Genomic DNA, 26,925 nt, shown 5'->3' with positions numbered 1-26,925 from the left:
TATGTACCCACACCACACCAAGCTGTCCTTAGTGTGCAGCTGTAGCACATTTCGGTGTATGAAATGGGCTGGGGAGCTCCGGATTGACTGTTGACCTAAGCAAAACCCCAAGAGGATGTAGATTGTGTCAAAAGTGCGCAAGAGCTGAAATTTTCTCAGTCGCTCCTGCAAGCAGTGAAATCAGGCGCTGCTCCACACCCAAAACATACAAGGTTAGGGGAGAAGAATATGTATGGTTTATTGACCTATGTTATATAGACTACCTTGTTTCCGTTCCTAATTAACATAGAACATGATCTTTGCATTGTGCCAATACTCGTATTTCATTGAACTCTCTCACTATATGAACTTTCATAATGCGCTACCACAAGCATGGGGTTTCTGCCCTATGATGGACGTTGCACCCTTGCTCCTCGTCACTTATCAAACACTACTTTGCTTCCTGCTGGCTAAAGCTGTGTCCCAGTTTGGCTAATGTGCCCATTATGCTCGGCCTGTCCTCCCGTGGACTGGTGCTGTGTTAATACCTGGTGCTCAGCCCCAAATGTGGCACTAAGGCGAGCGATCTTTAACTGTGGTCCCAATTATGCTTCTGTTTATGCTGGGATAACAGCCCTGCCTAGTGCAGAAACTTCAGTCACTCTGGATGCTGTAGGGAGCATCTGCCTGAAAGCTGGGAGTGGCTGAACCCTCCAAATCTGGGCTAAAAGTATTAAGGTAACTTATGGAAAATGCACTGAGCTCTGCAAAGAGTGTTTCGCTGTGTTCTTTCTCTGAATAACCACAGAAAGTTGGGATTTCAGCTGTGTAGTTTATTTTCTCTGGACTCAGAGCAGTTGCAAAGGGCTGAGGGATGGGATTCTGCCTTGCAGGCGTGCCAAAACTTCACTTCATGGGAGGTCAGGGGAGGCACTTGGAGACTGGAATTTTCTATTCTAATTAGTCCCTTACGTGTAGCCATGCTGCTTTGTTAGGGAAGCTCTCTAATGGCAGCGAGTTTGGAGGAGGCCAGTGGTCTGATGCCCTGTGTGTAAGGCGAGAGGGATAAAATAAATATATGGGATTGCTGTGCCCAAAGGGTACACAGTCAATATTTAGCAAGAGAAAAAAAAACTGCTACTCTTGCTTTCTCTCCATATGGACCTAATTAGGTGGTTTCATTAACAAAGCAAACAGCATTTCCTGTTCTTGGGCTGTTCTCACCAGTACCCTGAGCCTGGAGCACGCAGGCGGGGATGCAGAGCAGAAGGCACCGGAGTGGGGGAAGCTGCCAGCGTGAGTGGCTCCGCACTGGAGTGAGCAGGCTGCCCCATTTCAAACCAGCCTTACTTTGGGTGGCAAAATGGCAGCACTGGGGAGGAGGGTACTTGCTAAAGCAGTGTGTGTAACATGAAGGACAGGAAGAGGTCTCTAAAATCCGAAGAAGAATCACCTGTTGCGGTACACAGGGGAAAATAAAGCTAACATCAGGCTTAGTCTTGGGGAGAGCTGTGAGGCATGAGGTTGAAGTCCAAGCAGCAACAGTCCTTCCTCCTCCTCAGACACCAGTTTCTGGTGCTCACCTTGGCAGAGCAGTGGTGACATGCAATGGAGAAAACAGAACAGGCAATTGCTTTACTGCAGCACTTTCTACAAGTTTGATATCTGGTGGTTGTAAGCTGAGCCCAGGGAGACAGAGAAGCAAGACTGTGTTATTCCCAGCTGGGTAAAGGGTTCTTGTTCAGGCTGTTAAGAGCTCAGTGATCCTGCTGGGGGCTATTCATGATTCCCTTCCTCTTTTTGTTGTTGTCAATACAGAAGACCGTAAACATCTTGAATTCCCTGTAGTTCAGCTGCTAGTTTTGAAGAGGAGATGGATCCCTAGCTTAGCAAGGCAGCCTTGCCCAACACAAAGTTATTTCAGAGAAAGACCTTGAGTCCAGGCTCTCATTCCTGCTCCAACTTGCTCTAGTTTCCCAACTGACTCAGAAGAAATTGATTTCAACTGAATGAGCCTCCGGCTCATCACAAACATGTTATAGGATAATACGGCACCTCCCTGGCGTATGGCTGTCTCTCTACCATTTATAATGACTTGCAGATGTTGGAGTGATTCATAGCAGCCAGGGTTATGGTGTGGCAGGTGGAAGGGGGAGTGGGGTGCCTTCACAGCTGTGTCACAGCCGTGCTGCTCCTGCTTAATGTGACCTTTAATCAGGCAGCTTCAAGATGAAAGGACAGGATCCATGCAACTTGGGGCTGAAACAGTTTATTCTGGGAAACTGCTCTGAGGGCATTAGAGAACTCTCCGCAGGCCCTGAGCAGAACAGGTTTGATACCTCGCTGTGCTGCTAAACCACACAGGAAACAAGCTGCAAGCCTTGCAGGGCTTGCGGGAGAGATGCAACAACTGCCTGTAACAAATAATTGAAGAGGAAACTGGTGGTGGAACATAGAGAACTATCTATAAAAACAATAACCCAGGAACCTAGCAGCAGAAAGGAGGAGAAAGAGAAGGGATCTTCCTTAGTTACTAATGGCTGTCTTGCTAAATGTGCTCCTGGAGCATGCCAAGATGCTGAAGTCATGAGGACGGTGTGAAGCTGTGACAGAGATAAGAGATGTCTACCGTCTATTAATGACTGATTCCCTACCAGTGTAGCTGCAGGTGGTCATTAATCAGAGAGTACTTCAGAGCAAGGAGGGATCTGAAAGAGCACCGGTGACCAGACAGGGACAAAGGTGAGCTGGTGGCAAAAACAAATGGGCAAAGGATGTGTGCATGCACCTCCATAAGGAGAACTGTGTAAGTGCAGAGCTGGAGGTGAGCTACTGTTACCAGCTTTGTTCCCTTTCTGTTTGCAGAGGGCTGCTCCCTGCCATGGGGCAGGGAGAGGTGAGATCCCTACGGTCTCTCCTTGGAACCTGGTGCTGGTTTAGGGTCAAAACGAGGGATCCATCAGAGAAGAGAAAGAGCTTCCCCTGGTACTCTTATTGGCATTTCCATGGCACAGGTATAAGCCAAGGTATGGCACCTGTAATGTTTCTAGAAGGAGTTTCAAGTCTGAGTGTACCCCACCGAGGTAGTCTGCTGGCCAGCAGCTCTGAGAATGGACTGCAGAGAGCTCAGAAAATAATGAGAAGCAACAAGAGAACTTAGAAGGAAATGGCTTAAAGGCACCTCTGCTAGTCCTGCCCGTCTCCTCCTATTAGAGTCTCCTCAGACAGAAAAATATGCCTAGTTTACCCCCCCCAAAAAAATTTATTCCTGTTGCTATCTTACTGTTAAAATGTTTTCAATTCAGACTGTGCAGTAAGTCACCAAAGACCCGTTCCTGCAGTCAACAGGAAGAAAACTCAGGCTTGAGTGAGAAGAGGCCATGGGCTGCAATGCAAAATTAATCCCAAGGATTAATTTTTAATTTAGGGTCATTTTCATGGCCCATCTTTTGACTGTAATTTCTCTAGTTTTACCTCATCTCCAGAAAAATCAAAGTCCTTGAATATCTGAAGTTCTTTCTGGATTTTGAAAAGAAACCTTGTAGCTTCAAACTCATTAAAACAATCATATCATCCCCATCTATGTCCAGCAGTTGAAAGGCAGGTCCTGCGTGTTGGTAGATGAACTGCTTTTCAAGATAGTTCTGTTTTGGGGTAGAAAGGTTCAGAAACAGATCATAAGCACTGATTTCCTGCTTAAAAAGAATATGTGGAATACCAACTGGTGCTCGCATCCAGACAATAAAGGTGACCTCCTACTAGTCGCTCCTGCAGGAAATAACAAAATCCTGGTGCTTCCTGCTGCAGAGCCATAGAGCAGCATGTGGCTGTTGCCAGCTGGGTTTGGGCTGCAGGTTTTGCCAGGGAGAGCTACTGACAGCCAGCCAAGCTCCAAGGCTGCTTTGTGACGTTCTTTCTCATCCCTCTGGTGCGCTGAATGACTTGCAGGGCTACGTCCCACAGTTGGCTCCTCTCCTTCCTCCCCAAGTCCTGCAGGCAGCAGCCCTGAGTGCTGGCCTGCAGCCAGGTCTCTGATCCAGAGCGGAGCTGCAGGACATGTCCAACAGCAAGGTTGAGCTCTGGGGGTAGCCCTGGGTTTACCACCCCTCTCCCTTACCGCAGCCTGCTGTCATCGCTGCTTTTACCTGAAAATGCTCTCCCTGGCTAGGGCTGTTGGTGATGCCGGGGAGGCTGAAGAAGGGCATCAGCACGTGTTGCACTTACAAGCTAGCAAGAACCAACGGGTGAAAACAGGTGCTCTGCTCTCTTCCCTACAGGTAGACACAGCCGAGGACTTGTGTTTTGTGAGAACTAAGATGGACTGCCTGAGCTGGGAAGAGTGTTTAGATGGTTCCTACCTTGAAAAATGTTCAGGGGTGGATTTATCCCAGAGGAGCAAGGTTGCTATTAACAGGAGGACGGCTCATTTCCCTGCTTTCTTTTTCTATGCAGCAGCACAGACCCAGGGACCCTCTCCATCTCTTTTATGCAATGAGTAAAGATCAGCTCTAATGAGTTGATTCCCTTTACGGGACTGTTGGATGGTGCAAATATCCCTGTACCGACTCCAGGACCTGCAGGGTTTGCACCTCATGGGACAGGAGGATGCGTGCCACCATGTAGAACTCATTAAAGCAAATCCTGCCCCTTGCGTTTCAGTCCAGCAAGTCAAACAGCAGCATGAGCTGGTCCTTATTTAGGTCAGTCTCACAACAAAGCAATAAAACTGCAGATCTGGAAAACAGTGAGCTCTCGGGCATCATCTGCACAAAGCTGAGAGCAATAATTAGCAGGATTTATTTTATTTTAAATGCCTGCTGCTCCCAGACAGGTTACACGGGCAATTTAAACACAGCAGCAGATAAGAGATACCAATCAGAATTAATAGAACAATCTTAATAAGATGGACTGATTTATGAAAAGGGCATATGTGATTTCTGCACATAAGGCAATGTTAAAGTGCTCATAATTTTCTGTCTTCTCTTCTACCCCACCCCTGGAGGAAAAAAGGACTTTTCCAACAAACCAGAAACACGGGAATAGACAGAAGAACTGCAGGCAGGAGGTGGGGATGCTGTGAACCAGCAGATGAGGGGGTTGCAAACAGCCTCATGTGGAGGTCACTCTTGGCAAGTAACCCACCTTCTTTCTAACACAGAGCACGATCGGTTTATGGAAAGGATTACATGATGAGGTTGCTGCAGTACCAAGGAATCCGCTTCAGTGAGCCAGAAATCCCTTCTTGCCCCCTGTTCTGGCAACTTACTTGCACAGCTGTAAAGATCTCCTTTATGGCCAGCCTGGGCTTTTCCTATACTGATGACCTGCTGCTTGTGCAAGGACCTGGTTATCATGTTTGTACAGTACTAGCAAGCCTGTGGCTTTGCAAGCACTGGGATGCAGAGGATGGTAATATGGTAAAATCAAACAGGTTTTGTAGCCTCTTGGACCTTTTTCTGTCTCACAAACAGGGGAGGAGGCAATGGAAGGGGGAAGGGGAAAGGAACACCTTTGATGTGAGCTGAAAATGCATCTCAGTGGCGATGCATGGTCCTCTGAGCTGCACGTATTTCAGAAGCCGATGCAGGAGCAACCAGGCCATGTAACCTTCCAGAGCAGCTGGGGCATGATAGAGCAGGGAGGATGTGGTGATATATGCTGTACCTGAAATCTTTTTGGGGTATTGCCAAGCACTTGTATTAACTAAGCTGCTAATTAATTAGTGTTAGAGTGCTGCATTTGTTGTAACATCTGAAGTGCAATATTTGCTATGACTGTGATCTCTGGTTTTAAATCCTAAGCGATGTAGCATTGTGTGTACCTTTTTCAAAACATTACATGGGGCCTGTAATTTTAGAGCATTAATACCAATCTTGTTTTTAGAAGTACTTACTGCTCAGGTAATTCTTTTGATGAACATCCAGGATCTGGAAATACTCAGCCAGTGCTGCAGTATTTCTTACTGACAACAAGCAATATACTTCATCTAAACACAGATGCTGCAGAAAACACCCAGATTTCAGCTTCATCTTGGCTGGCCATGGAAGATCAGCAAAACAGAACTATCGCCATGGCAATGACCCCTCACAGAAGGAAAATTCTGCCCTTGAACCAGACGCAACCTCTGTCCTATGACTTCAATGCTTTTTCCACATTTTCAAGAATTCCCCTCAGATGTGGAGGCAAAGGTTCCCCTTCCATTCAGCGTTAAAGGATAACACACAGTAAAATCAAGTGACAGAAATTATTCTTACAATGCTCAAGATCATTAAATGTGACTAAAATGTGCAAGATAGCACAGACTTAAGGGTTTCTTTTAGACTGAAATGCAAATCTCAACCTCTGACAAGTGGTTCCCCGAAGTCTGTTGGTCTGTGCTGAGGAGGTCCTATGCAGCAGCCACTGCAGGGCTTTGCTTTTGCTCTCAGCCAGGACTTTGATGTTTCTAGTTTCCAGAACCTGACAGTGCCCTGTGCAACATGTCTAGGTGCTATAGCTCAGAGGTGGCTCCTTTTTGAATGCCCAATGTCCTGGTCAAGTTAGCTGTTAGGAAGCTGAACCTCTCTTAGATTTATATGAAGTGTTTATCACCCATTCCTCTTCCAACCCAGAAGGAGTCCAATCCAGCACAGCAATAACCACTGAAAGTGCTCTTTGTTCCTTACCCCTAACCTATACCAGGAATAATACTAATAAAATCAAACTCCACTGGCTTACTTTGGGCGACAGATGCTCTGTAACCCAACACTTAAAATGTGGAGCTGTTTGTAGTCTCACAGTCAGGTCAGCAGTTTCTTCTCCTTGGGTTGTAAAGCTGAGCAAGAGCTCAGCTTTGTGAACACGTGCTGCTGAGGACTGTGCTGACTCCCAAGTGGTCAGAGTTAATGCGATGGTGATGCTCATGACCATCTGTCCATATGACTGGGGTGCTCAGGATTTTTCCATTTCTGGAGTTTATATTCTCTTTCTTTTATCACTTGAGAAACAGTAAGAAGTAGTTAATCAATAATTAACCTATTTGTTACTTGGTTTGATATCTGTGAGCTTTCTGCAAGAAGTGGGTGAAAAGAATTCAGATGGCTGATTCTCTTTGGCTGTGGGGCCACAAGATAGCAAATCTGCTCATACAGTATCCAGCACTGGATAAAAAATGCCACAGCCCTCAAAATGCTATGCTGAATCAGAGTTGCTCAGAAACTTTCAAGAGGGTAACTTGAGTTTGCAAGATTTATGGCAGCAGAGAAATCACCTCTCTGAGCCCCATCTGATCAGCCTATCCTCAGATAGTCTACAGGGCAACTACCTATACTGCAAGCCTTTGTCATAGGATTTATCTTGGATTCCATATCTTTTCAGCACCTGATAAGGACAGATATCCCCAATATGCGCCCACAGCTCTTGTAGGGGCAGTTACAAAGATGCCAGAGTCAAACACTTATCAGGGAGGCAGATGAGAAAACAAGGGGCAATGACCACAGGTACAAGCTTGGGAGGTCCAGTGGGATAGTGGGAAAAACCCTCTCCCAGGATGGTGATGCATCTTGGAGCAGGTAACCCCAGGAGGTCACATCTGCTCCATCCTGGGAGGTTTTTCAAGACTCAGCTGGACAGGATTGCTCTCTGACCCAGTCCAGTACTGGTGGCACTCCTGCTCCAAGCGGGAAGCTGGCCTAGATGATCTCTGGGGGTCATGTCCAAGCATTGTTTCTATGGTTGTGTCCAATGCCCTGGTCCCCAGTACAATAAAGTAAAAACAATAACGTTATTTAACTTTAGTTAAGTTTACTAAAGTTAGTAAAAACAATAAAGTTATAAGAATGATAACTTAAAAAAATCAATAGCTAAAACACTGGAAAATTGAGATTAAAAGTATGACATTTTGAAAGTAGTTGCTCTGATTCTGTTCTATTCTGTTCTTACTCCAGCATTGCCAGATCCACACATTGTATCAGATCAGATCCCAAACCCACAAAGTTAGGTGCAAAAAAGTGCTCAATTATTTTCAGCTTCTTTCTGTTTCAGGGATATACTTAGGTTTCATTTTCAGCTTGTTTTTCCTACAACTCAGCAGGGAGAAAGGAATAAGTAGGGGAACACAAAACTTTCTTAAAAAAAGGCAGCTGAAATTCTCACACAGCCACAAATTTCCAGGAACAGGAGTTTTAAATAGTATTTCAAGCATCAGATTTAGGACATTCAGAAATGTGAGGGCTGATCATGCCAGGATAAACCTATTTTTTTCTTAAGTGCAAAGACAAGGAGCGATGACAATCAGCCCCCATGCTTTCAGGTATAATATATCAGGGAACTAATAAGAAATTGCCAAGCCCAGATGTTCTCAAAGCAAGGGCTGGTGCTGAGTTTTGCCTGCGCTGTGCATCAGGATGGAGCGTCCAAACGCACCCACTCCCGTACCGCCACCTCCGGCTCATTAATGGGACATGTATGTGGGGCAAAATACACACGCTGGTGTGAGCAGCGTTGGCATCACCTGGTTTGCCTGGACGACCGTTCACCACTAGGCTTTCTGTTACCAACGGAGATGTTGTCAAGCATGGCTGCACCGTCGGGCATTTCCCCTAGATGTCCCCATTTAATACTTGATTTCGAGTCCGTTTTTTCAGAGGATTTGAAGTTTTGCCAGGGAGAGGATGCAAACCTTCACACTTGACACCAGTTGCATCACATCATCTCTAAAACAAACTCACGGCGGGTGCCCGCGGTGCGGATACACTCGAATTCCTGCTACTGGGAGTTTTAAAATATTTGCGTTCGGCTATTTTCACGAGATGAACCAGGGGAAGAAGGAAGCGTCCCTCTGTTGCCAAGGCAGTTTAGGATTATGTTTTCGCACTGGGAGATGTGTCCGTGCTCTGCTCCAGCAGCGCAGCCCGTGAGGGGAAGGGCAGCCCGTGCGGATGCTGTTGGCTCGCCGGGCTGAGCGGGTGGGAACGCGGAGTTGCAGACCTTTCCTTCCAGGTCTTCAATGTTATTTGTATTTAGCATCGTCCTCTGATGCTCTGGCCTCCTCCTGCCATGCTGGGCGGGGGGGGGGGAAGATGTGCGACCCTCGCTCCTGGGATGCGGCTCGCAGGCGGGGCCGAACCGAGCCGGGCTGTACCGTCCCACGCTGCAGCGAGGCGCGCCGCGCCGTGCCGTGCCGTGCCGCTCCGTGCCGTGCCGTGCCGCTCCGTGCCGTGCCGTGCCGTGCCGCTCCGTGCCGCTCCGTGCCCTGCCGTGCCGCTCCGTGCCGTGCCGTGCCGTGCCGCTCCGTGCCGTGCCGCGCCGTGCCGCTCCGTGCCGTGCCGCGCCGGGCGGGGCGGAGGCGACCAGGCCAGCAGGTGGAGCGGCTCCGGCTCCATGTGCGCGGCTGGAGGCGGCTCCGCTCCCCGCCTCGCCGCTCCCCCGGGCGCGCAGCGGCTCCGTCCTCCCACGGGGCAGAGCGCGGGAGGCGGCCCCACGCAGCTCCACGCACCTCCCCGCACCTCCCCAGCCGCCGCCGGGCCGCGGCACCGCACCCCACCGGCATGGCTTTCGCTAATTTCCGCCGCATCCTGCGCCTTTCCACCTTCGAGAAGCGGCGCTCCAAGGAGTACGAGCACGTCCGCCGCGACCAGGACCCCGGCGAGGTGTGGGAGGTGCTGGGGGAGCTGGGCGACGGCGCCTTCGGCAAGGTCTACAAGGTGGGTCCGCGGCGGGGGCGAGGCACCTGCGGCCGCCCAGGGCACCCCCCGCCTGGGGACTCGTTTGCAGGCTCCCCCTTCGCTGAGCCAGCCTGGCAGCCGTCTGTGGAGCTCTTGGTGGGGGGAACCCTTGCGGGAACGGGGGCGGCTCGGCGCATCCCGTTAGCTGGGCTGCCGAACTCGGGAGGGACGGGGGACAAAGACTATGGGTCTCCTGGGGGTGTGGGAAGGCAGCGCTCGCTTGGGGCAGGGGGAAGCAGGGAGAGAAGTGGGGGTTTGTGGGTGGGGGTTTTATTTATTTATTTTTCCCCTTAAATCGCCTATTTTCAGGGAGATGCTTTTTGTAAGGCGACGAGGTGTTCTTGCCAAGCTTGTCGGTGCAATGAATGGAGGGAGATTTCTTGGAAGTCAGCAGTCTCGGGGCTGCCTCCAAGTTTTGCAAGCCTCCAGGGGTGACATTGTTCATATTCCTGTGGTCCTCACCAGCGGGAGCCTTAGAGAAGAGGCACCCAGCTCCTTAAGAGTGGGACATGCCCAGTGCTATGAATGTTTAACCTTTGTGTTAAAGGACCAGGGTTTTAAAGGCCAGATACTCACAGTACTTTGTGCTCCAAAGCAACAGTGTTCTTGCCGTTCCTGGCTCTGGCATACTCTAGTCTCTTGTGCAACAGTTGAGAGAGGAGACTGTTCCTTGGGGCTGGCTGGAGGAGCAGGTTGGGGATCCAGCCACCATGGGAGGCTTGCACCGCAAACATAATTTGGAACAGGAGTTCTGAGTTAGCTGTTTGGTAGCTGGTTTTTGATGGTCTCAGATCATTTAACAAGGTGTTGCCTTTTCAGAATTGAGAACCAAGTAGTACCTAAAGTGAAGGCCTGGAACGGAGCTGGTTGTTTGCAGGTCAGGACAGAGGTCGTCTACCACAGTGTCATGGGATTTGTTGTACCTGTTTGTCGGCTCTACCATATTATTGGAAAGAAACTCTCTAAAAAGTTGGGCCCTAGGTGTCCATTGAGTGGAAGTCTTTGATGAAGGATCCTTTCTTCTAATAAAATGCAATTCCAAAAAGCCATATTTAAATCCCCAATGCATTTATCCTTCCAAAAGCAGCACCAGTAATAGTCAGTGCTTCTGTTACTGGTTTACTTGGTGTTGCATTGGAAACCCCTTCCTATATAGCAATGTTCATTCCTGAGTAATTATTTGATTACATTTGCTTAGGTTTCTCATGCAATGATAAAAGTGAGGTAAACATTGTAACATAAGTTAATAGGCTTCTGAGACAAATGAGAACTTAGAAGATTTAAATCAGTTATTCTTCTATCTAAAATATGTATAACGTATCCAAAACAGACAACTTTTAAGAATAAAACTACTTTGTAAACAGCTGATTTGGTTTTAAAGTCTGTTGTTATACCTGAATGCCTCTGCTATTAACTCCAGCTTCACACCAATACTAAAATTATCAGAGTAACTTTAGATGTTGTAGGCTATGGATGTCAGCCTGTCAGATAGTAACAACTCCTCATTTCCAGCTACTTCCATCTCTGTTGATCCCCATTTCAACCCAAAGGAGAATGTGGATTTTACTAAATTACACAGTGCAGGCCATGTGTTTATAACCAGAAGTTCACTCCGTCTGTAACTAGTACATGTAGACAACTGTCTGCTTTTGAGACATTCTTAACATGGTCGATCGGGGGTGGGGGTTAATGTTGTGACAGAAACCAAAGAGCAACTATTTTATTCTTCTTAGTGAAGTTTTAGTTCTCCATTGTCTTTGCTCTCTTCTCCGCCTGTTCTCCATCCTGGTTGGCAAATGAACATGGTTGGTTTTCAAAGAGTTCTTGTGCAAGATTTAGTTTGTTTGTTTAAGAATCCCAAATTATTTGGGTGCCATGTACTATAAAGCCTTATTTTAGATAATAGCCAGTAGCATTATTGTGGAGAAGTTGTTTCCTGCCATACTAAAATTTAACTTGCATATTGTCTTCGTCTTTCTAAATCTGGAACACTACCCTAGGTGGTGATGCATATAGGATAGAGATGTGAAAGAAGAGGCTTGCCCCAAACAAACAAATCAACCCACTTGCGCGCAAGGACGACCTAAGTAGCGGAGACGCAATGAACAATTTTAAGCATTCCCTTGAAGTCACTTTCAAGCCAATTTCCTTTTCACACAAAAGCAATCATTTAAAGCAAGTCAGAGTGTTTGTATGGTTGTGAGAGTTTGAGGGTGTTTGAATTAAGTTCCTGCCTTTCTTCCACCCCTTTTTGACACATGGGAATGATATAATCCGCCTGTGTCTGTATCCTGCCCTACTCACCATACGCTGAACTTGCTCCAAAGAGCCCGTCATCCTGAGCAGTGCAAAAGGATGGGATTTGTACACTGAGTAGTCTGACCTGGCAGAAATTTAGATGTGGATAGAAGAAAAAAATGTGCTTGTTTTAGTATGTTTTGTTTTTATGACACCAGGTTTGAGCAGGAGGAAGGAGGGCTCAGCTGTGTAATGGTTTTACTGGGGACTCCTGCAGAACACCATCAGAGAGCTGTGTCTTAGACTCCCCATGCACTCAGCTGAGCAAACTTGAACTGGTTTGACACAATGTTTACAAAAGTAGGACAGGCTTGATTTAAATAAATATTAATTAAAAACAACTAAATCTGTAGTGGAGCCTGAAATGTATACAGCAGACCGTAAGAAACCTGCAGCCAGTGGAAACTACTGGGATTTCCCTATTTTTATACAAAGACTTTTTTTCAGCAAAAGAGGACCTGATTGTATGAGGAAACAGTGAACCATGTTGCAGAGGGTAATGAAGCTGAAAAGTAGGAAGGGGGTGGGGTGAAACAGTTTCTTTCTAGCTCTCATTCTATTAACGTCTTGGTTTTGGTAAGGCCAGTGGGTACGATAAGGAAGCGATAGCAACGTACTGCATGCCAAATACGCTTTGTTACCCACCTCATCCAAAGCTCATTAAATAGATGATCTTAAATCAATCATTAGGCCAGCGGCTGGGAGCTGTGGTCAGCGTGTGCTAGCCTGGGAAGTCTGCAGCACCTCTGGAGTTGTGGGCATATAAAAATACAAGTTCCTAACTCCTAGCTTTCCAAAAAGCCGTAAAAAAAGCAGAGTTATTTTTCTTCAAAAACACCTAAGATACAATTAATAAAACGTATGGCTGTGGATTCATTGGTTCAAAGCCAACGTCTGTTTGCATGTGCAGGGAGGGGGAAATGACAGTGGCACCGCCATGAGCTGCTTTGCTGATGCAGTGTGCTGATCTCGGGGCCTTGCAGATGCTCATGGTGAAGCTAGCAGTGCAGGCTGCCGTGGGCTGAATGCTTGGAGCTGCTGAATCACAACTTAGTCCTACAAAACCCATTAGTTGGTGCAGTATTTACTGTTCCAGGTAGTTGCATTAACATCAGCGGGAACAAATATGCAAGGGCATTGCGAAGTCATGAGCTAGCAGGGAGTGGACTTGATCTTACAAAAGCATGGGCTCTGCTGGAAGAAGCCCTGGGACTTGCTGCCTTTCTCACGGTGGGATTGTTTTGCTGCACTCGTGCCTCTTGTGAAATGCTATCTCTGCTTCCCAGTGTGTGCTGATGGGGATGCAGGCTCCCTGATAAGGCTTTCTCCTCGCAGGGTGGGGACAGGCTTTCTGCTGTGGGAGCGTGGGCTGCCATGCTGCCTGCAGCCCCCAGCACAGCAGAAAGGGGGTTCGTTCACTTGAACTCTCCTTCAAACTACTCTTTGTGCCAGCTCCCAGAGAGATAATGCTGAGCCCTGTGCCACAGCAGCTCATAAATGTACCTTTTCTGTTGTTGTTCTCCTTTCTTCTTAAGATACAGCTTAAAAAGCTGAATTTGGATTGTCTGATCTATTATGGTGGTGTTAGTGCTGTATACACTACAGACTATGAATGTCTGTTTTGAAATTTGGGTAATAAAAGACTAATTGTTAAATGTTGTGCAGCTGCCTTATAAGCATGCCTTTCACAGCGATGGGCCTGTTGGAAGTCATGAGACTGTCCCTGTCACTTGCAGACCTCTCTCTGCTTGCCAGCTGAACCTACACCGCTCTGGTTTTGCACTAGTTGGCTCAAATGACTGGGGCTTAGCTCTTGTTGGTTTGATTCATGAGGGATTTAACATGTAATTCCTGGAAAGGGTGTCATGGAGAGATGCTAATCTGCTGGTTTAACTTTAAAAAAAAAAAAAAAAGACAGAGAGAGAGGAAGTGGAAAAAAAGGGGGGGAAGTTTAAGTTGATTGTAACTATGGCCACAAAAAAACTGAAAACCAGTGGTAAAATCAAATCGTGACCTTGTTGCTTAGAATAGCTGAAGGGTTTTCTTAAAATGTTTCAGTTGAGGAGAGAAGAGGAAGGGGAAGACACCACTCCCTTACATATCCAGTGGCCCCACAATATTAAACCTGGTTGAACTTTAAACTTCATGTTCACTTTAAACTCACTGAAATGTGTGATGCTCCATCCCTGCTGAAGTCCAAGTGAAGCTTGTCTTGTGCTCTGTGGAGCCATGGCTGTATCTGTGTGACAGGGAAGAGGAATAGCTCTCCATGGCCTAAATATTTTGATAATGACTTCAGCGTCATGGCCCAGAGCTTGGCAATGCTGCTGACAGTGGGAGTTGTGGGCAGCTGCGTGGAAGAGAAAGCTTAGATGAAGGCTTTGAACCTTTCACCCTCAAGCACATGGCAATCGTTGTTCCTTAGAAAAATCCCTGCCAAAAAAATGTCTCTCTTTTAAAATAATTTTTTCCTTGAGTATGCAGTTTCCTTGGGGAAAAAATGTTCTTTTTCTCATCCTTGGGTTGTTGCTGTGTGTAAATCTGGGGTTATTCTCATAGGTCTCAGGTCAAACCCACCCTCATTGCCACACTGCATGGTCAGGGGTCCTTGGGGGGCTGCATGCAGTGGATGGCTGTGCTGCCCTCCCATCCACCAGCACAGCCAGCCTTGCTCAGCCTGAAATCCTAGGTGAAAAGGAATTCAGCTATGAAGAGAAAAGTCACTTTAAAGAAATTATTTAAAATAATAGGTAAATTTAAAATAAACTTGCCTCTTGAAGGTGCTGTTGGTGTGCCAGGGTAAAGCACTGCAAAGTACGAGCACAGTGAACTTCTGTCTTGCTCAGTGTAGCCCATCTGGTTCAGCAGCTGGGCCTGAGCATCACCCGGTAGCCAGAGCGGCTTTGCTCCCACTGAAGGGGGAAAAGTGCAGTTGTATTTAGGAGTGGTGTCTGTGCATGCTGCCTCCAGGTCATGGGGTTGGAAGGGGCAGCATGCCCCTTGTGATGAGCAGAATGATGGCACTAGCACTGCTGGAGTTGGATGAACTGGCTTCTGTCTTCTGTGGGTTTTGTTGACTTGGCTATAGAAAAGCACTACGCTTCCACCCTCTGAAAGTCCACTCTTCAAAACAGAATGCTCTTCCCACCCAACACATGGAAACCTTCCTGACATTTTATCTTCTCGTGCAATTCCCTCACGCCTACCTGTACTCGTGTCCTTATTTAACCAACCAAAATGTTTGTGTGGTATTTCAGTAGGTGGGAGAGTCAGTGAAGGAAGCTGTGCCCCAGCAAAGCCAGCTGATGTTGGTGGACCTCGGTGCTTGTATCTGTTGGCATTGTTGAGTTGCCTCCTGCCCTGCATTTCTCTCTTGGTGCACTGCTGCAGTGTCGTCCCTGGGTACGCTTGTGCTATGGAGATAGCAAAGGTCTAATAAGTTCTTTTATCTTTCTGCAAGGGCCTTGCTTATCTGATGCTTCTCTAGCACAGTGTGAAAGGACTGACAGACATGCATTTTACCACTGCCCATCTAAGCCCTGTTCCCTGGTTCTCAGGCATAGCAGCCATTTAGCATGCTGCTCAGCCCTTAGCTCCCTATGTACCAATTTTTTTGCAGAAAGTTGCTAGGAAACTCAGATGTGGTTGCATGGTGTCCTCCCCACCCCCATTTTAATTTATTTTCTATGTTGTGGCATTGACTGAGTGAAGACCAGGGCAGGAGTGCTTCAGGTGGAACACTACACTCTTCCCGGGACCAGTGATTTGAAGGATGCCTCACGCTTTCAAGCTCTAGGTCTATAGGCTGAAGGTGTTGGATCCATTTAGATCTTTCCTTTCCTCAAACCTTGTATAGGTTTTTGCTCATTTCTCACTTGTGACAGGACCATGAGGTCGGCTCAGTTTCTGTAGGTGGGTTATAGGGTGGCATACCAGCAAAGAAGCCTCTTGTCTTCTGCTGTGTTTGGGTGCAAGGTCTGAAGCTTCCTGTGGAGCTTTTCTGCTCCTTGACTAATGTACTGCTGCTTGGACTTGTTATCTCTCATTCCCTTCTGCTGCGTTGTTGCTGAGCTTTTAAGGCAAGAAAAGGTACGTGTGCCATGCTTTCGTCATGCTTTTATTTTTTTTTTGGTGTATCTACATAGAAGGGAAGCCCTTGGCCATAGCTTAAGCTCTCTGGCAATGTTACTTTCCCTTGCCTCTAGCTTGTAAAGCTAGAGGAAGGTGTTTCTGCATTATTTTTTTTTAAACTAACACTTTTTGCCTTCTTTCACAAGCCACTTCCACTTCCTCCTAGCCCTTGCAAAAGTGTTGCCCCAGCTCTCAGAGCAGCAGTGCTGGTCCAGCCTGGTGTGGTCAGAGCCCTGCCTGACCTGATGTCCAAGGGATGAACCTCTGCACGGGGTGCTGTGTGTACTGGGGGCTGCTAGACAAGGGCTACGCGAGCCCTACTGTTGCACCCATGCCTGTTTGTCATCACCCACTCTGCTGGGTGGTGCCGAGGACTGAATTCAGCGTTTTCAACAAAAAAAACCAAAATACATTTCATTTATGGCGCCAAACTGAAGTAGCTCTAGGGAGCTTGCTGGGCATGGAACTCATTTCAGCTCCCATTGATTATTTGGCAATAATAAGAGCACTGACTTGAGCCTGTCTGTTCTGTGTGTGTTTGTTAATGCAGATAGCTCAGGCAAAGTTCATCAGAAGGCAGTTAATCATTACATTATCCATGAGAAATATCTAAGCAAGGGTTGCTTGCATACAAAGACACACAACAGGAGTACAGTGCTTGGGGAGGAAGTCAGAACTATCAAATCCCAAATACTGCATCCACTGAAAGCACCAGGCTTTTTATTCCTGGTTCTCTAACTCTGATATATCAAGCATCAGCTTTCCTGGCATGAAGAGAAGGCTTACAAGGATGGGAAGAGTAGCTCACATCAAAAATGTAGTGCCACAATATGGCAGGCCAGCTTTAAAAAGATTGTCCCTTGGCTTGGGAAGACATTGTGGGCAAGCAAGCCTAGAGGAAGCAATTCGGGAGCTCTTGGTGCTAGTCCTCTTCTTTCTACTAGTGAATGAGAGTTTGTGCAGGGTTTTGTTCTGCCTCACCTAGAAACTGGCCATGCCTTCGGCAGCAGTCCTGCCTGAGGAAGGACCGAACAATCCAGCCTTCCGGTAATCTGTTCTTTAAAGGCTTAAAATAGTTCCTGCATTTGTCACAACCTGGATTTCACAATAGGTTGGAGGGTGAGTCACAGGCAAAGGCCAAACAGCCTCTTCTGTCACCTGAACAGGCACCTCTCACCCCTTAAATCCATAAACTGAGCAGTAGTTACTCTATGTCTCCGCCTTCTAGGAGTAATCCCACTCATCCCCTAGTCCCTGGTATTCCCAGTGTGTTTGGCAGTAGCATGTCCAGTGCCCATCTTGCTCCAGAGGACTCCAGCAAGATCCTTTGCTTTGGATCCTGGCATGGCTTTGTGGAGGTAGTTTACTGGGTAACTTATTTGATATGCTTGCTTTTGTGGAATGCATGTTCCATTCCTGTTTCTGCACAGGCCTGTCAGCCGTGGTCTGTGCAATGCATTGATTTGTGCAAAGGCTGGTCGTGGCTATCAGGGCTTTTCAGGTTTTAAATGCCAAGACTGTAGTGAATCTAACTATAGTTCAGCAGCATATCCTGGGTGCTATGCTGGCAGCTATCTGCTCTATTGCTTTTTTGGTGCTAATTGGCACTCCAGGGACAAATTATCCATGGCATTAAAATGCCCAGGAGTGGAGGAGCTAAAAGATGGAACTGGATGCATGCTTTTGACTGACCAGCCATAGGCCATACACCATACACTATACACTGGCATCAAACAGCTTCTGTTCTTGGGATCTTACCACCTGGGTGGTTCTTTCACTTCTGTCCACAAATTTCACTGAAAAAAAAAAAAGGGAAACACCATGACTTCTTCAAAGGCTGCACATTTAGGGGTCTTTTACCTGAGAACAGAAGCTCTCTTCCCATCTCTGCATTCTCTGTGTGGACTTTTCCTGGGTTGAAGAGCCTGTAATTAGGCTATGGTTTGCAGAAGATTTTGAATTTGTAGTTCAAACCATGTATTTTGCAGGATTGCATTTCAAATAATGTGGCTGTCTAACAAACACTGTTGGTGAGTCAACCAAGGGTGTTTTGTTGATAGTTCTTGTTTTTCTTCTTTCCTCCATATCATTGTGTCTTCCTTTGGGATTTAAAGACAAACAAAACACCCATCATGATAGAAGTTTTAATTTCCCTTGCTGCAAGGTGAGGGCATGACCCCCAGTGAAGCTTACGGTAGAGGTGAAGCTGCAGAGAGTCTGGGGGCAACTCTTTCCTTCTGCAGCTTTTGGAGAGCAAGTAGCACATGCTGCCTCTTCTCAGCCTGGTGCTGTGTCCCCCCTTGCTGTTAAGTGTATCATCCAGGTCTGCAGGTTGCAGGCTTGGAGATGCTGATTCCTTCTGCCTAATTGCTAGCTTGGCTTTCTGAGGTCAGAGTGGGCTGGGTTTTGCTTTATGCTAATGTCTTGGGGCAGATTCTGATCTGTTGTACAAAGATAAGCAGAAATCAGGAAAAGGCTTTAAACCCTAAAGCATCATCTCATGCCTGGGATGTCTGAAGCTGGTTCCCAGGGCTGGCAACATAAGCATTTGGCCTATTTAGGATCCAAACAAACCTTCCTGGAAGAATACCGCTGTTGTAATACATTGTATGCAGGAAAATACCAGCAGTGAACCTGAAGGAAATTGCCAGACATGAGTTACAGAGAGGCTGCGTGGTGTACTTGGCCAAAATTTGATGCTGCCTGTACAAATCTGGATCGCTGTGAGCAGCTTTCGGAGCTGGCTGGCTGCTGCGAGGGGCTGTGATGCAGCTGTCTGCCTGATGGCAGGCAGCTGCCATTCCCAGGGAGGCTGCTGGGAATGTGGCTGTATCGTGGTGTCAGGGCTGGAGGACAAGCAGATGGAGAGAAATGAAAGGTAGAGAAATGGGCAGAAGCTCCTTGTTTCTACAGACTGGGTAGAAACACTACAGACTGGGTTTAGGCTCAGAGGGGCCTTGGACAACTCAGGAGGGGATGAGCTGTCTGGCCTCTATGAGTGTTGGTCCTCTCAAAGGCACCCGTGTGGGGCAACCAGTCTCTTCTCCACACTACAGAGGGCCACGCTGGAGGAGATTAATTTTCCAAAATCTCCTACTGACCTCATGGTCTCAGGTCCCTTTCCTACTTCAGCTTCTTCTGCCATCCTGTGGGGCATTTTGGTCCCTTCTGGGAAGTGCCATGAGTGCACTCAGTTGTAGTGGTGATATTATCACATGGCCGCAGAAAGTACAGGGTTCAGGCCTACACCATCCCCATGGCATCCCTACCCGCATGAGCTTGCTGTTTCAAAAGCTTATATTCTTACATCATGAGTTTGCGATGTACTGAGCTGACTTGTCCTTGGAGGCGGTGGTCTCACCTCTGCTGCTGTGCCTGAGCAGTGTGACCTCCCTGTGCTGGCTGGCCTGGGGGAAAGTGGGACAGTTCAGTGCTCCTCTCCTTTTGGGGTATAAGCCCACCTAGCACAGCTCATGGGATCCCCATCCTCCCCAGGCTGCCTTCTCTGCTAGAATGGATAAGGAAATGGAGATGGCTGGGTAAATACTCTCATTCGGGACAGTCCAAAGTGGTGCAGAAAGGCAGCAGCTAATTGTGATATGGACATCTCTAAAAACTGAACGTCAGGCAGGGTATACACAGGCTCATATCTAGAAAGGAAGTGATTGCTGGCAGTTGCTGGGTTGCTCACCCTGCTAGTTGTAATGTTGAATGAGGTCAGGCTGCCACAGTGAATACGTGGGCTGCGGTCACTCCCGCCCCCCGCCCCCCCCCCCCCCGCCCAGCTTGCAGCCTGGTTTGCAAAACTGTGTCCTCCAGCTCAGCATCCAGCACCCCTGCATGTGTTAGCAAGCCCAGGAGGGGATGAGAGGTGGCAGCATGGCTGCTGGCGTGCTTCTCCCAAGGCTTGGGGGTGAAGGCAGGTTGGTTCAGACCTCTCAGTGGGAGACGGACTGGGGCACGTTCTGCTCCTGGGCTTTTTCAGGTGCCTGCAGGGCCCCAGCATCTTGGAAGGGCTGATCTGTCCAGGACTCTGCTGGTGGGAAGTGTGCAATGGCTGACCTCCAAGGGAAGCCCCACCTCTTCTCACAATATTTACTTCCCTTCCTTGGACCTCTCCCAATGCCTTAAGTGCAGAGCAAACACAGTGGGGCACTTCTTGCTCCGATTCGGAAGTGCTGTGCTTTTCCCTGTGCTTGCTTCGCTCTGCATCTCCCCCTGCCCTGCTCTGCCTGCCCTCCTCTGGGCATCCGGTGGCAACTTGGTACGAAACAAACCAACCTGAGCAAAAGAAACCTCCTAATTTCTTCTGAAACCAGCATGAGCTGCTATCTTGCATTTGGGCAGTGAGCCCGGATGGAAATGGATTTGTCCCCTGTGGTAAAGACACAGCTGTCCATGCCAACTCATGCAAATGCAGCATGTCTTCAAAACCCAGCAGAGACTCTGGGGTCCCTTATTCTCCTCCCTTCATTGTATGCTTTTTCCCTTATTCCTTCCTCCCCTCCCCAGCCTGTTTCTTGGTACACAGTTACACTGTTACCTAAGCTATATAAAACTGCTCAGCAGGGCTTGCGGTGTTTATAACAGGAATTAATCCTCCTGTAAGCTCCCACATAGGTTTTCCAAACAGAGATATGTAAACTATAGAGCGGTAAGAAAGGTCACAACCAGAACTTGCCCAGCTCCTCCGGTGATAACGTCCACAGTGGAACTTTCTTCCCTGGGGGAGAGGCAGCCTGGAGTGGGTGTGATGGAAGGAAAATGGGTAATGAACTGGAATCACACTGTGGGGCTCTCCTGCATCAGTGGGCAGCAGAGTGGGTGAAGTACAGGGATTTCTCCTGTCCCTTGATCTGCTGATTCAATGCACTTCTGGGAATGGCGGGGAGCTCCTGAGTCAACAGCTCCTGCCTTGCCCCCTAGCCCAGCATATGACACATCTCACAGCGAAGCCCTGCGTGCAGGCTGTCTTGCAAATGCCCTTTTGGTGTTTTGTTGCAAACTTCTAATTTTTGCAATAATTTGTGCAAACTGCATTTGCAAAATGCAAGCTTGCCCTGGCAGTTTTGGGAGAAGCCAATGGGATGATGGGTGGATGATCCTGAAACGGTCCTTCATGGGAGCAGCTCCGAGGCTCGCCTGGTGCTGCCTGCTTACAGGTGCTTGCTTTTAGCCAAGCCTTTCATCAGCTGCCTTTTCCCCATGTCAGGTGGGGGCACAAGAGGAGTGGGGTGATAAGAAATATGTCTGCAGGTGCTTCCAGTCCAGCCTTAATAGCCTTTTGCTGGTGTATGGCGCCTACAAGCAGAGCAGCCCCTGTGCAGCGATCGGTGACCCTTTCCTAGGCAGTGATTGCTGCCTGGGGAAGGAGGTCAGCAAGCTGCTAACCCAAGGGTATGATCCTGTGCTGTTGTGAAGAATGGGGAGGGAAAGCCAGCAAAAGTTTTCCAGCCACTAGGCCAAAGAGGTTTTGATGGTTTTCTAGTTATTTGGTGAATAAGTTGGTTAAAGGGACTATATAAAATGGAGGGGGCAGCTGGGAGAGCATGTGTAGTATTTTTCTTACTGTGATCTGAAGAGCTCATTAACATGCAACACCAGGAATACTGGCCAGTCCTGGGAAATCAAAATGCACCCTTCGTGTTGCTTTATCTGCCAAGGAGGTGATCCCTAGATTTCCGTTGTGTTACGAAAACTGCCTTGGTGAGGGTCCTGGTGAGGAAGGGGAGCACAGGAGGGTTCATGGTGGAGATGGTTCACAGCTGTACTGTGAATTTGGTCAGATTGTCTGTATACTCAGTACTTCTAGTAAATTGAGCTATCACCTATGCTATTATCAGAGAGCCTCTATACTCTGATGTTTTCTTGCCTCTGTTGTCTTTCTTTTCATGCTACAAACATTAGGATGTATCTCATTTTCTAAAAGCCTCTTTCTTCCCATGATGGGAAGTGGTGTAGGCATTAGAGACTGGAGGGAGGAAGGAGGATGCTTTGGCCCTGGCACAGCATTCATACCCTCTGTGAAGCTACAGGCAGGTTTAGGGAGCAGAAACATATCTGCAAGTTTCCATGCTCGTGTTGTGGCTGGTACCAAGAGTGTGAAGTGGAGGAGCAGGAATTGTGCAAGTACTGTGTGCTCGTGGCTCCCCTCGCCTTTGTACTCATGCTGGTTTTGTCTTGCAGGCTAAGAATAAGGAAACCGGTGCTTTAGCAGCTGCCAAAGTCATTGAAACAAAGAGTGAAGATGAACTGGAGGATTACATGGTGGAGATTGAAATACTGGCGACCTGCGATCACCGGCACATTGTCAAGCTGCTGGGAGCATATTATTGGGATGGCAAGCTCTGGGTAAGAGGCTGTTACTGTGTGTGATGTGTACAGCTGTGTATTTCTCACTCTGTAGAGAGGAAATGGCTAATTTCTGGTGAAGCAAAACCTCTGGAGCAGATTGAAGCATAAGTGTGAGTTAGAAATGACTCACGAGATGTGCTCTACTCACTATATGATCAGTGTCTGGATTTTCCCCACTTTCTTCGATGAGCAAACTTTCTTCTAACTGAAGCTGCTTATCCATAGTGCAGGAAAGATCAAGAGATCTTCACTGTGAAGTGAAAACTGGAGTTGTGGGGTTTTTTTACCATTTGGAGTTTGTAAAGGTAGAAAATGCAGCACTGGTAAGGGCATCTCTTCCACCACCTCAATCCCTCTTTTGAAAGATCAGATGGAAGGGTAACCCTGTTTTTTTTGATTTGTGCCTTATTTCTGGCTCAGCATGTGTAATGCAGAGGTAACTGATAGCAAGAGCTCCATTTCCCATGGCTGTGGAGGCACAGGGACATAAAACAATCCAGCAGGTTAGTGCAATGGGTAGTTGTGCAGTGGCTGGAACTGCAGGTTCCTGTATCTCTTTCCCCTAGCCTGGCAGACAGATATATATATATTTGGTTGGTTGGTTTTTTCCCTCTGCCTGCTGTTTTCTTTGAGTCCCTGGCAGCAAAGTAAGGTGAGCATGAAAAGCACCTTCCTGCATTCTGCCACAGGGAAGGTGCAGGGGGCTAGAGAGGGTGAGGGCCTGAACCCTTGTATACTTGCTCCATGCTAGACTCGACTAACTGGGTACCTGTGTGCGTACAGGTGTGTCTGTGTCAAATTAGTAGAAATTAGGTGAATGTGAGGATTTTCGAATGCATCTTCTTGGCCAGTTCATCTGCTCCTTCTTGTAACTACTGGCAAGTTAGGAGAGCATCAAAGGGTGTGTTCAGCAGCTCTGTTGCTTTTTCCTTCCTTTTTTAATGCTTCAGATACCTCTGTGGCCTCCCAGGGTAATCTTACTAGAATTAAAAAAAGAGATCTCAGTTTTTGAGACTTGCACTTTTGTGAGCTGAGCTGTTGGTCCCTGCCTGTTGTACTGGGGAACCTGAGGCCAGGGTGCAGGCTGAGCCACGGGGCTGCCGCAGGAATAACACAATCCATGTCTAGTTCATGCTTTGGTTAAGCAATGCTGGAGAGGTACTGTTTTACTGGGCAATGTGTGCTTATTCAGCAAACACCTTTTGCAATGTCAGCATGGGTCAGTGTCCCTTATTTAAAAATCCATCTGTAAAGCCCCCAACTCCTCTGTGATCCCTGGCTCAGAGGGCTGCAGTACCCAGCGCTGAGTGCAGCCTTCTGTGCATCTTCTTGCTTCAAGGGAGCTGGGCTGCAAGTTGTCCAGAGATGGTGGTATTTGGATGGCTGCTAATCGTGATGCTGAACCCTGGGCATGTTAAAGAACAAAGTAAATATGTACCCTTCTAAGGAAGTGAAAGGTAAACATCTGTCCTAGGAGGGGACTTGGGATTTGGACAGACTGCAAGTGCAGCAAAACTAATCTTAGCAAAATTAAAAAGACAATCATAAACCAAACTTGGGTGAGAGATGGGGCTAGTTTGTATTCTACCCTGTTCTGCTGTTTTTACCTGCATGCTCTGTGCCTTGTCTGCCTGAATTTTATACATAGGCCTTGTTTGTTTTCCCTAAATTATCATCTCCCTCCCCTTTCCCCTTCCACCTCCTCCCTGCAATAGGAAGCTTTGCCTTCCTTCCTGTAGGGAAAATGGTTTGCAGATCTCCTCAGCTCTGCTTTTGTCTAAGAAGTGCTTTGTAATGTCATATGCTTGCCGACCTACTAAAATTAAACAGCCTGTTTGAAGCTACTGGAACAAGAGCCTGCTGTATGAGGCTTTCCCATGAGGGTAGATGTTACAGCCCTGTCCATTGTTTTGGGAGGAGGATCGTTCTCTTTATTTAATTGAGCGACATTTGCATCTCATTGCTCAGGCTGCTCTTATTAATGCTGTAGTGTTTTACTGGCTTTGAGGAAAGTAAATAAGCCAGGCTGTTACACTTCTGGACCGGCTTCTAGTCACTACCGTGTTTTCCCTAATGTCAAAGGCTTCCGCTTCTCAGTCACCAGCGCTGCTGGGGAAAATTTGCATCCAAATATAAACACTGGCTTTCATTGTCTTGTCCGTATCCCATCCCCATTTCTGTCTGTGGGGTTATTTCAGACAGCATTTTCCTGGACCATTTGCAAATGGTCCATTTGCACAATGGGTACACGGACTCTGCTGCGCTTTTAGCTTCCAGTGTCTCAGGCTTGGGGTAAAACTGCTGTGGGTGAACGTCTGGTCAGTGATCCGCTGTGGTTTCCTTGTCCTTGCAGCCCAGCATGGAAAGAGAGTGTTCAAAGTGAGAAAGGGGCAGGAGTGGGAGCACGCAGACAGTCTGGCGCGCCCAACCTACTGGATGGCAGGAGCTCTTTGGCTCTAAATAATTTACGGCTCAGTCTGCCACCAGCAGTCTCGGCCGACGGTGCTGAGAGGGGCTCAGTGCTGAGAAGGGCTCTTGCTAAATCAGTCTGTTGACTGTTCTCCGACTCTTGAACTAACAGGGAAAATATGTGAGGAAACCTGGCCTTCAGTGGTAGCAGCTGCTGCAGAGGCTTCCTTGTCCCTCTGAGCTCTGTTAGATCCCTGTGGCTCCTCTCTGCTAGGGTTTGGCTTTGCGCTTCAGTAACCAGAAGGTTACATGCAATATTTAGGGAGCAAAAAACCTTCCTGTGCAACGGAAAGTGGCTTATCCTACAGCAGCTGCTTTGAAATCCATAGCACTGAAATGAAAGTATAAACCAGCAAATTTCTCTTGCTTTTATACCTGCGCGACATCAAGGATGAACCCTGGTTCTCACACATGACAGAGAAGCCACCCACCGTGAGCCACAACCAAGGGCTTGGAGGACCCCAGTGAGTCCCCAGAAATATTACTGGTGAGATGGCAGCAACCAGCATGAACTTCCTTGGCATATAAACACACTGCAGAGATGCTGTGCCCTCACCAGCTATCTTGTTCCATTTCCACCCCGCCTTCTTTTCTTTGCTCATGGTAGAGGCCAAACAGTCTTGTGCCAGTTGAAAACAGCCCAGGGAGGCTTGCAAAACTGCAGTGGTGGCAGCTTTCATGATTTTATTTTTATTATAAGCCCTGTGGCATTTGATGTTCTTTTGCATAAATCCCAGCTGCTGGAAATGGAGGCACCAAGTAAAAGCTGAGAATTGTGCTATTAAAAATAAAGTAAGTTTTGTTTGAGTCCTTGTCGATGGGCCACATTTTAAAGTCTTTTTTTCTGAAGTGCAATGTATGACTTGGAAACACAAAGGCAAGTCCCCCACACCCAATATACATGCAACTTTAAAAATGGGCTTTTTAAAGCTATTTTATGACTGAGGAATGGGACTAAGGTGTGGGGTTTGAATGCTTGGAATCAATGGTGCTGAATTTGTGTAGATGCTTATTAGTACATGGGAAAGAAAAACAACAGACTTTGTGTTTTATGTCCCTCTTGCAGGCTACACAGTTGGGTTTGTCTGTTTTAATTTTTTTTCCCCTCTTCCAAAACAACACAGAAAGACTGAGACCTCAAAGGAAAAGAGGAATTTTTGATCTCCTGCTTCTGAATATCTCTGCTGCTTCCAAGTACCTCCTCTTGCAGTCAGAGGAGCAATAAGATGACCAGGGAGGAGAGTCTCATTGGGAGTGATGGACTTGGATGTTCCTGCAGGAGATCTCTGCTCCCGGGAGACGGTGGGTGTCTCTGGTGGACAACCCAGCATGCTCTGGCAGCTTATCCATAGTGTGGGGCAGGAACCTGCGCTCCCTCCTGCAGAAGTCTGTCGAGATGCTCCAGCATTGAGTCTGTAGGGTTCTCTGGAAATTAGTGGAAATGTCGTTTGGCCCCAGGTATTTAACCAGAGGACTCTGCCAGTGGTGGTACAAGTTTTCTAGTGAAGCACTGGGGAATTCTTTTCCCCCTCCCTCCTTTTCTATAAACCATGGTTGCTATGGCAAAGGGGCTTTTGAATAGAGACGTTTCCTGGAGATCAAAGCAAAAACTGCTGTACTGTGCAGGTAAGCCTGCCTTGCCAGAGTGTTTTGGGGAAGGTTAATTTAATCAGCTTAGAGTTTCTTCTTACTGGCCCGCTGTGTGGGTATGTAACTTGTATAGCTTGCAGAGAGACACCAGCTTTGTACCTAGTCTTTGTACTTCCCTTAAAAAACACTTTGCATTTTCTGTGGGCAGGCCCTGACCTGTTTAGCCAGGGACTTTTTGGATTGCTACCCCTTTGATATGGATGTTGACTGGAGGTTTTGGCATTCTTGAAAATCCTGTATCATAAAGAAATATTCATTATCCCATGCACTAGACTGCTAGGCTATGTAAAGCATCTGCAGCTTTTAATTCTCTTAAGTTGGAAATACCTTTTCTTTAAAA

At 47.5% G+C, this 26,925-nt stretch overlaps 2 protein-coding genes across 3 annotated transcripts in view; one reads left to right on the top strand and one right to left on the bottom strand.

The window, feature by feature from the left end:
* Positions 1 to 3,413: 3,413 nt before the first annotated feature.
* On the bottom strand, positions 3,414 to 6,168 carry EFCAB9 (EF-hand calcium binding domain 9). The gene is given in 4 exon segments (XM_064458153.1): positions 3,414 to 3,542; positions 3,545 to 3,623; positions 4,569 to 4,705; positions 5,873 to 6,168. Coding segments are annotated over 4 exon segments (480 nt in total). The 5' UTR covers positions 6,009 to 6,168; the 3' UTR covers position 3,414.
* Positions 6,169 to 9,296: 3,128 nt separating this feature from the next.
* STK10 (serine/threonine kinase 10) overlaps positions 9,297 to 26,925 on the top strand; it is a 53,312-nt gene continuing 35,683 nt past the window's right edge. Inside the window, exons 1-2 of one of the 2 annotated variants that reach the window (XM_064458719.1) lie at positions 9,297 to 9,662; positions 22,299 to 22,463. In XM_064458719.1, the coding sequence (XP_064314789.1) occupies positions 9,507 to 9,662; positions 22,299 to 22,463 (321 nt within the window). In that variant the 5' untranslated portion in view covers positions 9,297 to 9,506. Of the gene's footprint in view, positions 9,663 to 22,298; positions 22,464 to 23,745; positions 23,924 to 26,925 lie in introns of those variants that run through there. The other variant, XM_064458722.1, reaches the window with a different exon arrangement.

This window comes from Phalacrocorax carbo, chromosome 8, assembly GCF_963921805.1.
Source record: "Phalacrocorax carbo chromosome 8, bPhaCar2.1, whole genome shotgun sequence".
Lineage (NCBI taxonomy): Eukaryota > Metazoa > Chordata > Aves > Suliformes > Phalacrocoracidae > Phalacrocorax > Phalacrocorax carbo.
The sequence above is the reverse complement of the archived record's forward strand: the minus strand, read 5'-3'. Positions and strand labels throughout refer to the sequence as shown.